Source organism: Petromyzon marinus, assembly GCF_048934315.1.
Source record: "Petromyzon marinus isolate PM22_M1 ecotype Great Lakes invasive population chromosome 84 unlocalized genomic scaffold, UKy_Petmar_22M1.pri1.0 chr84_unloc.2, whole genome shotgun sequence".
Classification (NCBI taxonomy): domain Eukaryota; kingdom Metazoa; phylum Chordata; class Hyperoartia; order Petromyzontiformes; family Petromyzontidae; genus Petromyzon; species Petromyzon marinus.
Genome location: NW_027422639.1, coordinates 788,670 through 802,016, shown reverse-complemented (window position 1 = coordinate 802,016; position 13,347 = coordinate 788,670). Strand labels below are relative to the sequence as shown.

The window sequence follows — 13,347 nt, the reverse complement described above, 5'->3', positions numbered from 1 at the left end:
GTGGGTGTGGTGAGTGTGTGTGGTGTCTGTGGTGTGTAGTGTGTGTGTGTGTGGTGTGTGTGTGTGGGGTGTGTGTGTGGTGGGTGTCGTGAGCGTGTGTGGTGTGTGGTGTGTGTGTGGTGTGTGTGTGTGTGTGTGGTGTGTGTGTGGTGTGGTGTGTGTGGTGTGTGTGTGTGTGGTGTGTGTGGTGTGTGGTGTGTGTGGTGTGTGGTGTGTGTGTGGTGTGTGTGTGTAGTGTAGTGTTGTGTGTGTGTGTGTGTGGTGTGTGGTGAGTGTGTGGTGTGTGGTGTGTGGTGTGTGGTGAGTGTGGTGAGTGTGTGGTGTGTGTGTGTGGTGTGTGTGTGTGTGTGGTGTGTGTGTGGTGTGTGTGTGGTGTGTGTGGTGTGTGTGTGTGTGGTGTGTGTGGTGTGTGTGCGGTGTGTGTGTGGTGTGTGTGGTTTGTGTGTGTGGTGAGTGTGTGGTGTGTGTGTGTGGTGTGTGTGGTGTGTGTGTGGTGTGGTGTGTTGTGTGTGTGTGGTGTGTGTGTGGTGTGTAGTGTGTGTGGTGTGTGTGTGGTGTGTGGTGAGTGTGTGTGGTGTGTGTGTGTGGTGTGTGTGGTGAGTGTGGTGTGTGTGTGTGGTGTGTGTGTGGTGTGTGTGGTGTGTGTGGTGAGTGTGTGTGGTGTGTGTGTGTGGTGTAGTGTGGTGTATGTGTGGTGTGTGTGTGTGGTGTAGTGTGGTGTGTGTGTGGTGTGTGTGTGGTGTGTGTGTGTGGTGGGTATGTGGTGGGCGTGTGGTGTGTGTGGTGTGTGGTGTGTGTGGTGTGTGTGGTGAGTGTGTGTGGTGTGTGTGTGTGGTGTGTGTGTGTGTGTGGTGTGTGTGTGTGGTGTGTGTGTGGTGGGTGTGTGGTGGGCGTGTGGTGTGTGTGTGGTGTGTGGTGTGTGGTGTGTGTGGTGAGTGTGTGTGGTGTGTGTGTGTGGTGAGTGTGTGTGGTGTGTGTGGTGAGTGTGTGTGGTGTGTGTGTGTGGTGTAGTGTGGTGTGTGTGTGGTGTGTGTGTGTGGTGGGTGTGTGGTGGGCGTGTGGTGTGTGTGTGGTGTGACACAGTGAGTGAGTGACACAGTGAGTGACACAGTGAGTGACACTGTGTGAGTGACACAGCGAGTAAGTGACACAGTGAGTGTGACAGCGAGTGGCACAGTAAGTGACACAGCGAGTGAGTGACAGTGAGTGACACAGCGAGCGAGTGACACAGCGAGTGAGTGACACAGTGAGTGACACAGTGAGTGACACAGTGAGTGAGTGACACAGCGAGTGAGTGACACAGTGAGTGACACAGTGAGTGACACAGCGAGTGAGTGACAGTGAGTGACACAGTGAGTGAGTGACACAGTGAGTGACACAGTGAGTGACACAGTGAGTGAGTGACACAGCGAGTGACACAGTGAGTGGCACAGTGAGTGACACAGTGAGTGACACAGCGAGTGACACAGTGAGTGGCACAGTGAGTGACACAGTGAGTGACACAGTGAGTGACACAGCGAGTGTGTGACACAGTGAGTGACACAGTGAGTGACACAGTGAGTGAGTTACACAGCGAGTGAGTTACACAGCGAGTGAGTGACACAGTAAGTGACACAGTGACACAGTGAGTGACACAGTGAGTGACACAGTGACACAGTGAGTGACACAGTGAGTGAGTGACACAGTGAGTGAGTGACACAGTGAGTGACACAGTGAGTGACACAGTGAGTGAGTGACACAGTGAGTGAGTGACACAGTGAGTGACACAGTGAGTGACACAGTGAGTGACACAGTGACACAGTGAGTGACACAGTGAGTGACACAGTGAGTGACACAGTGACACAGTGAGTGACACAGCGAGTGAGTTACACAGCGAGTGAGTTACACAGTGAGTGACACAGTGAGTGACACAGTGAGTGACACAGTGACACAGTGAGTGACACACTGAGTGACACAGCGAGTGACACAGCGAGTGTGACACAGTGACACAGCGAGTGACACAGTGAGTGACACAGTGAGTGACACAGTGACACAGTGAGTGACACAGTGAGTGACACAGTGAGTGACACAGTGACACAGCGAGTGACACAGTGAGTGACACAGCGAGTGAGTGACACAGTGACACAGTGAGTGACACAGTGAGTGAGTGACACAGTGAGTGAGTGACACAGTGAGTGACACAGTGAGTGAGTGACACAGTGAGTGAGTGGCACAGTGAGTGACACAGTGACACAGTGAGTGACACAGTGAGTGACACAGTGAGTGAGTGACACAGTGAATGACACAGTGAGTGACAGTGAGTGAGTGACACAGTGAGTGACACAGTGAGTGACACAGTGACACAGTGAGTGACACAGTGACACAGTGAGTGACACAGTGAGTGACACAGTGACACAGTGAGTGACACAGTGAGTGACACAGTGAGTGAGTTACACAGCGAGTGAGTGACACAGTGAGTGACACAGTGAGTGACACAGCGAGTGAGTGACACAGCGAGTGACACAGTGAGTGACACAGTGAGTGACACAGTGAGTGACACAGCGAGTGAGTGACACAGTGAGTGACACAGTGAGTGACACAGTGACACGGTGAGTGACAGTGAGTGACACGGTGAGTGACACAGCGAGTGACACAGCGAGTGACACAGTGAGTGACACAGTGAGTTACACAGCGAGTGAGTGACACAGTGAGTGACACAGTGAGTGACACAGTGACACAGTGAGTGACACAGTGAGTGCCACAGTGAGTGACACAGTGACACAGTGAGTGACACAGTGAGTGACACAGTGAGTGACACAGTGACACTGAGTGACACAGTGAGTGACACAGTGACACAGTGAGTGACACAGTGAGTGACACAGTGAGTGACACAGTGACACAGTGAGTGACACAGTGAGTGACACAGTGACACAGTGAGTGACACAGTGACACAGTGAGTGACACAGTGAGTGACACAGTGACACAGTGAGTGACACAGTGACACAGTGAGTGACACAGTGAGTGACACAGTGACACAGTGAGTGACACAGTGAGTGACACAGTGAGTGACACAGTGACACAGTGAGTGACACGGTGAGTGACACGGTGAGTGACACGGGGGTGTTGTGTGCTCCAGGTGAACGCTGCTTGAAGACTGAACTACAGCCGGCCGACCCGTACTGCCTCCTGGCAGCTCACCTGCTGCTGGACGCACAGCCACCCTGCACAGGTGTGGGTGTAACACGTGGTGTGTGTGTGTGTAACACGTGGTGTGTGTGTGTGTGTAACACGTGGTGTGTGTGTGTGTAACACGTGGTGTGTGTGTGTGTAACACGTGGTGTGTGTGTGTGTAACGCGTGGTGTGTGTGTGTGTAACACGTGGTGTGTGTGTGTGTAACACGTGGTGTGTGTGTGTGTAACACGTGGTGTGTGTGTGTAACACGTGGTGTGTGTGTGTGTAACACATGGTGTGTGTGTGTGTAACACGTGGTGTGTGTGTGTGTAACACGTGGTGTGTGTGTGTAACACGTGGTGTGTAACACGTGGTGTGTGTGTGTAACACGTGGTGTGTGTGTAACACGTGGTGTGTGTGTAACACGTGGTGTGTGTGTGTGTAACACGTGGTGTGTGTGTAACACGTGGTGTGTGTGTAACACGTGGTGTGTAACACGTGGTGTGTGTGTGTGTGTAACACGTGGTGTGTAACACGTGGTGTGTAACACGTGGTGTGTGTGTGTGTAACACGTGGTGTGTGTGTGTGTGTAACACGTGGTGTGTAACACGTGGTGTGTGTGTGTGTGTAACACGTGGTGTGTGTGTGTGTGTAACACGTGGTGTGTGTGTGTGTGTAACACGTGGTGTGTGTGTGTAACACGTGGTGTGTGTGTGTGTGTAACACGTGGTGTGTAACACGTGGTGTGTGTGTAACACGTGGTGTGTAACACGTGGTGTGTGTGTAACACGTGGTGTGTGTGTAACACGTGGTGTGTGTGTGTAACACGTGGTGTGTGTGTGTAACACGTGGTGTGTAACACGTGGTGTGTAACACGTGGTGTGTAACACGTGGTGTGTAACACGTGGTGTGTGTGTGTAACACGTGGTGTGTAACACGTGGTGTGTAACACGTGGTGTGTAACACGTGGTGTGTGTGTAACACGTGGTGTGTAACACGTGGTGTGTGTGTAACACGTGGTGTGTAACACGTGGTGTGTGTGTAACACGAGGTGTGTAACACGTGGTGTGTGTGTGTGTGTAACACGTGGTGTGTAACACGTGGTGTGTGTGTGTGTAACACGTGGTGTGTGTGTGTGTAACACGTGGTGTGTAACACGTGGTGTGTAACACGTGGTGTGTGTGTAACACGTGGTGTGTGTAACACGTGGTGTGTGTGTAACACGTGGTGTGTGTAACACGTGGTGTGTGTGTAACACGTGGTGTGTGTGTAACACGTGGTGTGTGTGTGTAACACGTGGTGTGTGTGTGTGTAACACGTGTGTGTGTGTGTAACACGTGTGTGTGTGTGTGTATCACGTGGTGTGTGTAACACGTGTGTGTGTGTAACACGTGGTGTGTGTGTGTGTATCACGTGGTGTGTGTAACACGTGTGTGTGTGTAACACGTGGTGTGTGTGTGTGTGTAACACGTGGTGTGTGTGTGTGTAACACGTGGTGTGTAACACGTGGTGTGTGTGTGTGTGTGTAACACGTGGTGTGTGTGTGTGTGTAACACGTGGTGTGTGTAACACGTGGTGTGCAACACGTGGTGTGTAACACGTGGTGTGTAACACGTGGTGTGTAACACGTGTGTGTGTGTGTGTAACACGTGGTGTGTGTGTGTAACACGTGTGTGTGTGTGTAACACGTGGTGTGTGTGTGTGTAACACGTGGTGTGTAACACGTGGTGTGTGTGTGTAACACGTGGTGTGTATGTGTGTAACACGTGGTGTGTAACACGTGGTGTGTAACACGTGGTGTGTGTGTGTGTAACACGTGGTGTGTAACACGTGGTGTGTGTGTGTGTAACACGTGGTGTGTGTGTGTAACACGTGGTGTGTGTGTGTGTGTGTAACACGTGGTGTGTGTGTGTGTGTAACACGTGGTGTGTAACACGTGGTGTGTGTAACACGTGGTGTGTAACACGTGGTGTGTAACACGTGGTGTGTGTGTGTGTGTAACACGTGTGTGTGTGTGTGTAACACGTGGTGTGTGTGTGTGTAACACGTGGTGTGTGTGTGTAACACGTGGTGTGTGTGTGTAACACGTGGTGTGTAACACGTGGTGTGTGTGTAACACGTGGTGTGTGTGTAACACGTGGTGTGTGTGTAACACGTGGTGTGTAACACGTGGTGTGTGTGTGTAACACGTGGTGTGTAACACGTGGTGTGTGTGTGTGTGTGTAACACGTGGTGTGTAACACGTGGTGTGTGTGTGTGTGTAACACGTGGTGTGTAACACGTGGTGTGTGTGTGTGTAACACGTGGTGTGTGTGTGTGTGTAACACGTGGTGTGTGTGTGTGTGTAACACGTGGTGTGTGTGTAACACGTGGTGTGTGTGTGTGTGTAACACGTGGTGTGTGTGTGTGTGTAACACGTGGTGTGTGTGTAACACGTGGTGTGTGTGTGTGTGTGTAACACGTGGTGTGTGTGTAACACGTGGTGTGTGTGTGTGTAACACGTGGTGTGTGTGTAACACGTGGTGTGTGTGTGTAACACGTGGTGTGTAACACGTGGTGTGTGTGTAACACGTGGTGTGTAACACGTGGTGTGTGTGTGTGTGTAACACGTGGTGTGTGTGTGTGTAACACGTGGTGTGTAACACGTGGTGTGTAACACGTGGTGTGTAACACGTGGTGTGTAACACGTGGTGTGTAACACGTGGTGTGTAACACGTGGTGTGTGTAACACGTGGTGTGTGTGTAACACGTGGTGTGTGTGTGTAACACGTGGTGTGTGTGTGTGTGTAACACGTGTGTGTGTGTGTGTGTGTGTAACACGTGTGTGTGTGTGTGTATCACGTGGTGTGTGTAACACGTGTGTGTGTGTAACACGTGGTGTGTGTGTGTGTATCACGTGGTGTGTGTAACACGTGTATGTGTGTAACACGTGGTGTGTGTGTGTGTGTAACACGTGGTGTGTGTGTGTAACACGTGGTGTGTAACACGTGGTGTGTGTGTGTGTGTGTAACACGTGGTGTGTGTGTGTGTGTAACACGTGGTGTGCAACACGTGGTGTGTAACACGTGGTGTGTAACACGTGTGTGTGTGTAACACGTGGTGTGTGTGTGTAACACGTGGTGTGTGTGTGTAACACGTGGTGTGTAACACGTGGTGTGTGTGTGTAACACGTGGTGTGTGTGTGTAACACGTGGTGTGTAACACGTGGTGTGTAACACGTGGTGTGTAACACGTGGTGTGTGTGTGTGTGTGTAACACGTGGTGTGTAACACGTGGTGTGTGTGTGTGTGTGTAACACGTGGTGTGTAACACGTGATGTGTGTGTGTGTGTAACACGTGGTGTGTGTGTGTGTGTAACACGTCGTGTGTGTGTGTGTGTAACACGTGTGGTGTGTGTGTGTGTAACACGTGTGGTGTGTGTGTGTGTGTGTAACACGTGGTGTGTGTGTGTGTGTGTAACACGTGGTGTGTGTGTAACACGTGTGTGTGTAACAAGTGTGTGTGTGTAACACGTGTGTGTGTGTGTAACACGTGTGTGTGTGTAACACGTGTGTGTGTGTGTAACACGTGGTGTTTAACACGTGGTGTGTAACACGTGGTGTGTGTGTGTGTGTAACACGTGTGTGTGTGTGTAACACGTGGTGTGTGTGTGTGTAACACGTGGTGTGTGTGTGTAACACGTGGTGTGTGTGTGTCTGTAACACGTGGTGTGTGTGTAACACGTGGTGTGTGTGTAACACGTGGTGTGTGTGTAACACGTGGTGTGTAACACGTGGTGTGTGTGTGTGTAACACGTGGTGTGTAACACGTGGTGTGTGTGTGTGTAACACGTGGTGTGTAACACGTGGTGTGTGTGTGTGTGTAACACGTGGTGTGTAACACGTGGTGTGTGTGTGTGTGTGTAACACGTGGTGTGTGTGTGTAACACGTGGTGTGTGTGTAACACGTGGTGTGTGTGTGTGTAACACGTGGTGTGTGTGTGTAACACGTGGTGTGTGTAACACGTGGTGTGTGTGTGTGTAACACGTGTGTGTGTGTGTGTAACACGTGGTGTGTGTGTGTGTAACACGTGGTGTGTGTGTGTAACACGTGGTGTGTGTGTAACACGTGGTGTGTGTGTAACACATGGTGTGTGTGTGTAACACGTGGTGTGTGTAACACGTGGTGTGTGTGTGTGTAACACGTGTGTGTGTGTGTAACACGTGGTGTGTGTGTAACACGTGGTGTGTAACACGTGGTGTGTGTGTAACACGTGGTGTGTAACACGTGGTGTGTGTGTGTGTAACACGTGGTGTGTAACACGTGGTGTGTGTGTGTGTGTGTAACACGTGGTGTGTAACACGTGGTGTGTGTGTGTGTAACACGTGGTGTGTAACACGTGGTGTGTGTGTGTGTGTGTAACACGTGGTGTGTAACACGTGGTGTGTGTGTGTGTAACACGTGGTGTGTGTGTGTGTGTAACACGTGGTGTGTGTGTAACACGTGGTGTGTGTGTGTGTGTGTAACACGTGTGTGTGTGTGTGTAACACGTGGTGTGTGTGTGTGTAACACGTGGTGTGTGTGTAACACGTGGTGTGTGTGTGTGTAACACGTGGTGTGTGTGTAACACGTGGTGTGTGTGTGTAACGCGTGGTGTGTGTAACACGTGGTGTGTGTGTGTGTAACACGTGTGTGTGTGTGTCTAACACGTGGTGTGTGTGTGTGTAACACGTGGTGTGTGTGTGTAACACGTGGTGTGTGTGTGTGTGTGTAACACGTGGTGTGTGTGTAACACGTGGTGTGTGTGTGTGTGTGTAACACGTGGTGTGTGTGTAACACATGGTGTGTGTGTGTAACACGTGGTGTGTGTAACACGTGGTGTGTGTGTGTGTAACACGTGTGTGTGTGTGTGTAACACGTGGTGTGTGTGTGTGTAACACGTGGTGTGTGTGTGTAACACGTGTGTGTGTGTGTAACACGTGGTGTGTGTGTGTAACACGTGGTGTGTAACACGTGGTGTGTGTGTGTAACACGTGGTGTGTATGTGTGTAACACGTGGTGTGTAACACGTGGTGTGTAACACGTGGTGTGTGTGTGTGTAACACGTGGTGTGTAACACGTGGTGTGTGTGTGTGTAACACGTGGTGTGTGTGTGTAACACGTGGTGTGTGTGTGTGTGTGTAACACGTGGTGTGTGTGTGTGTGTAACACGTGGTGTGTAACACGTGGTGTGTGTAACACGTGGTGTGTAACACGTGGTGTGTAACACGTGGTGTGTGTGTGTGTGTGTAACACGTGTGTGTGTGTGTGTAACACGTGGTGTGTGTGTGTGTAACACGTGGTGTGTGTGTGTAACACGTGGTGTGTGTGTGTAACACGTGGTGTGTAACACGTGGTGTGTGTGTAACACGTGGTGTGTGTGTAACACGTGGTGTGTGTGTAACACGTGGTGTGTAACACGTGGTGTGTGTGTGTAACACGTGGTGTGTAACACGTGGTGTGTGTGTGTGTGTGTAACACGTGGTGTGTAACACGTGGTGTGTGTGTGTGTAACACGTGGTGTGTAACACGTGGTGTGTGTGTAACACGTGGTGTGTGTGTGTGTGTAACACGTGGTGTGTGTGTGTGTGTAACACGTGGTGTGTGTGTAACACGTGGTGTGTGTGTGTGTGTAACACGTGGTGTGTAACACGTGGTGTGTGTGTAACACGTGGTGTGTAACACGTGGTGTGTGTGTGTGTGTGTAACACGTGGTGTGTAACACGTGGTGTGTGTGTGTGTGTGTAACACGTGGTGTGTGTGTGTGTAACACGTGGTGTGTAACACGTGGTGTGTAACACGTGGTGTGTAACACGTGGTGTGTAACACGTGGTGTGTGTAACACGTGGTGTGTGTGTAACACGTGGTGTGTGTGTGTAACACGTGGTGTGTGTGTGTGTGTAACACGTGGTGTGTGTGTGTGTGTAACACGTGTGTGTGTGTGTGTAACACGTGTGTGTGTATCACGTGGTGTGTGTAACACGTGTGTGTGTGTAACACGTGGTGTGTGTGTGTGTATCACGTGGTGTGTGTAACACGTGTATGTGTGTAACACGTGGTGTGTGTGTGTGTGTAACACGTGGTGTGTGTGTAACACGTGGTGTGTAACACGTGGTGTGTGTGTGTGTGTGTAACACGTGGTGTGTGTGTGTGTGTAACACGTGGTGTGCAACACGTGGTGTGTAACACGTGGTGTGTAACACGTGTGTGTGTGTAACACGTGGTGTGTGTGTGTAACACGTGGTGTGTGTGTGTAACACGTGGTGTGTGTGTGTAACACGTGGTGTATGTGTGTAACACGTGGTGTGTGTGTGTAACACGTGGTGTGTAACACGTGGTGTGTAACACGTGGTGTGTGTGTGTGTGTAACACGTGGTGTGTAACACGTGATGTGTGTGTGTGTAACACGTGGTGTGTGTGTGTGTGTAACACGTCGTGTGTGTGTGTGTGTAACACGTGTGGTGTGTGTGTGTGTAACACGTGTGGTGTGTGTGTGTGTGTGTAACACGTGGTGTGTGTGTGTGTGTGTAACACGTGGTGTGTGTGTAACACGTGTGTGTGTAACAAGTGTGTGTGTGTAACACGTGTGTGTGTGTGTAACACGTGTGTGTGTGTAACACGTGTGTGTGTGTGTAACACGTGGTGTTTAACACGTGGTGTGTAACACGTGGTGTGTGTGTGTGTGTAACACGTGTGTGTGTGTGTAACACGTGGTGTGTGTGTGTGTAACACGTGGTGTGTGTGTGTAACACGTGGTGTGTGTGTGTGTGTGTGTAACACGTGGTGTGTGTGTAACACGTGGTGTGTGTGTAACACGTGGTGTGTGTGTAACACGTGGTGTGTAACACGTGGTGTGTGTGTGTGTAACACGTGGTGTGTAACACGTGGTGTGTGTGTGTGTAACACGTGGTGTGTAACACGTGGTGTGTGTGTGTGTGTAACACGTGGTGTGTAACACGTGGTGTGTGTGTGTGTAACACGTGGTGTGTGTGTGTGTGTAACACGTGGTGTGTGTGTAACACGTGGTGTGTGTGTAACACGTGGTGTGTGTGTGTGTAACACGTGTGTGTGTGTGTGTAACACGTGGTGTGTGTGTGTGTAACACGTGGTGTGTGTGTGTAACACGTGTGTGTGTGTGTAACACGTGGTGTGTGTGTGTAACACGTGGTGTGTAACACGTGGTGTGTGTGTGTAACACGTGGTGTGTATGTGTGTAACACGTGGTGTGTAACACGTGGTGTGTAACACGTGGTGTGTGTGTGTGTAACACGTGGTGTGTAACACGTGGTGTGTGTGTGTGTAACACGTGGTGTGTGTGTGTAACACGTGGTGTGTGTGTGTGTGTGTAACACGTGGTGTGTGTGTGTGTGTAACACGTGGTGTGTAACACGTGGTGTGTGTAACACGTGGTGTGTAACACGTGGTGTGTAACACGTGGTGTGTGTGTGTGTGTGTAACACGTGTGTGTGTGTGTGTAACACGTGGTGTGTGTGTGTGTAACACGTGGTGTGTGTGTGTAACACGTGGTGTGTGTGTGTAACACGTGGTGTGTAACACGTGGTGTGTGTGTAACACGTGGTGTGTGTGTAACACGTGGTGTGTGTGTAACACGTGGTGTGTAACACGTGGTGTGTGTGTGTAACACGTGGTGTGTAACACGTGGTGTGTGTGTGTGTGTGTAACACGTGGTGTGTAACACGTGGTGTGTGTGTGTGTAACACGTGGTGTGTAACACGTGGTGTGTGTGTAACACGTGGTGTGTGTGTGTGTGTAACACGTGGTGTGTGTGTGTGTGTAACACGTGGTGTGTGTGTAACACGTGGTGTGTGTGTGTGTGTAACACGTGGTGTGTAACACGTGGTGTGTGTGTAACACGTGGTGTGTAACACGTGGTGTGTGTGTGTGTGTGTAACACGTGGTGTGTAACACGTGGTGTGTGTGTGTGTGTGTAACACGTGGTGTGTGTGTGTGTAACACGTGGTGTGTAACACGTGGTGTGTAACACGTGGTGTGTAACACGTGGTGTGTAACACGTGGTGTGTGTAACACGTGGTGTGTGTGTAACACGTGGTGTGTGTGTGTAACACGTGGTGTGTGTGTGTGTGTAACACGTGTGTGTGTGTGTGTAACACGTGTGTGTGTATCACGTGGTGTGTGTAACACGTGTGTGTGTGTAACACGTGGTGTGTGTGTGTGTATCACGTGGTGTGTGTAACACGTGTATGTGTGTAACACGTGGTGTGTGTGTGTGTGTAACACGTGGTGTGTGTGTAACACGTGGTGTGTAACACGTGGTGTGTGTGTGTGTGTGTAACACGTGGTGTGTGTGTGTGTGTAACACGTGGTGTGCAACACGTGGTGTGTAACACGTGGTGTGTAACACGTGTGTGTGTGTAACACGTGGTGTGTGTGTGTAACACGTGGTGTGTGTGTGTAACACGTGGTGTGTGTGTGTAACACGTGGTGTATGTGTGTAACACGTGGTGTGTGTGTGTAACACGTGGTGTGTAACACGTGGTGTGTAACACGTGGTGTGTGTGTGTGTGTAACACGTGGTGTGTAACACGTGATGTGTGTGTGTGTAACACGTGGTGTGTGTGTGTGTGTAACACGTCGTGTGTGTGTGTGTGTAACACGTGTGGTGTGTGTGTGTGTAACACGTGTGGTGTGTGTGTGTGTGTGTAACACGTGGTGTGTGTGTGTGTGTGTAACACGTGGTGTGTGTGTAACACGTGTGTGTGTAACAAGTGTGTGTGTGTAACACGTGTGTGTGTGTGTAACACGTGTGTGTGTGTAACACGTGTGTGTGTGTGTAACACGTGGTGTTTAACACGTGGTGTGTAACACGTGGTGTGTGTGTGTGTGTAACACGTGTGTGTGTGTGTAACACGTGGTGTGTGTGTGTGTAACACGTGGTGTGTGTGTGTAACACGTGGTGTGTGTGTGTGTGTGTGTAACACGTGGTGTGTGTGTAACACGTGGTGTGTGTGTAACACGTGGTGTGTGTGTAACACGTGGTGTGTAACACGTGGTGTGTGTGTGTGTAACACGTGGTGTGTAACACGTGGTGTGTGTGTGTGTAACACGTGGTGTGTAACACGTGGTGTGTGTGTGTGTGTAACACGTGGTGTGTAACACGTGGTGTGTGTGTGTGTAACACGTGGTGTGTGTGTGTGTGTAACACGTGGTGTGTGTGTAACACGTGGTGTGTGTGTAACACGTGGTGTGTGTGTGTGTAACACGTGGTGTGTGTGTGTAACACGTGGTGTGTGTAACACGTGGTGTGTGTGTGTGTAACACGTGTGTGTGTGTGTGTAACACGTGGTGTGTGTGTGTGTAACACGTGGTGTGTGTGTGTAACACGTGGTGTGTGTGTGGGTGTAACACGTGGTGTGTGTGTAACACGTGGTGTGTGTGTGTGTGTGTAACACGTGGTGTGTGTGTAACACATGGTGTGTGTGTGTAACACGTGGTGTGTGTAACACGTGGTGTGTGTGTGTGTAACACGTGTGTGTGTGTGTAACACGTGGTGTGTGTGTAACACGTGGTGTGTAACACGTGGTGTGTGTGTAACACGTGGTGTGTAACACGTGGTGTGTGTGTGTGTAACACGTGGTGTGTAACACGTGGTGTGTGTGTGTGTGTAACACGTGGTGTGTAACACGTGGTGTGTGTGTGTAACACGTGGTGTGTGTGTGTGTGTGTAACACGTGGTGTGTGTGTAACACGTGGTGTGTGTGTGTGTGTAACACGTGTGTGTGTGTGTGTAACACGTGGTGTGTGTGTGTGTAACACGTGGTGTGTGTGTGTAACACGTGGTGTGTGTGTGTGTAACACGTGGTGTGTGTGTAACACGTGGTGTGTGTGTGTAACGCGTGGTGTGTGTAACACGTGGTGTGTGTGTGTGTAACACGTGTGTGTGTGTGTCTAACACGTGGTGTGTGTGTGTGTAACACGTGGTGTGTGTGTGTAACACGTGGTGTGTGTGTGTGTGTGTAACACGTGGTGTGTGTGTAACACGTGGTGTGTGTGTGTGTGTAACACGTGGTGTGTGTGTAACACATGGTGTGTGTGTGTAACACGTGGTGTGTGTAACACGTGGTGTGTGTGTGTGTAACACGTGTGTGTGTGTGTGTAACACGTGGTGTGTGTGTGTGTAACACGTGGTGTGTGTGTGT

The 13,347-nt window shown here is 50.4% G+C and overlaps 1 protein-coding gene across 1 annotated transcript in view; it reads left to right on the top strand.

Moving 5' to 3' along the window:
* The window catches only part of LOC116936872 (uncharacterized), a 95,673-nt gene that overhangs the window by 17,634 nt on the left and 64,692 nt on the right, over positions 1-13,347 (top strand). The window contains exon 5 of the mRNA XM_076059109.1: positions 3,116-3,208. Within this exon, the coding sequence (XP_075915224.1) occupies positions 3,116-3,208 (93 nt within the window). The remainder of the gene's footprint in view (positions 1-3,115; positions 3,209-13,347) is intronic.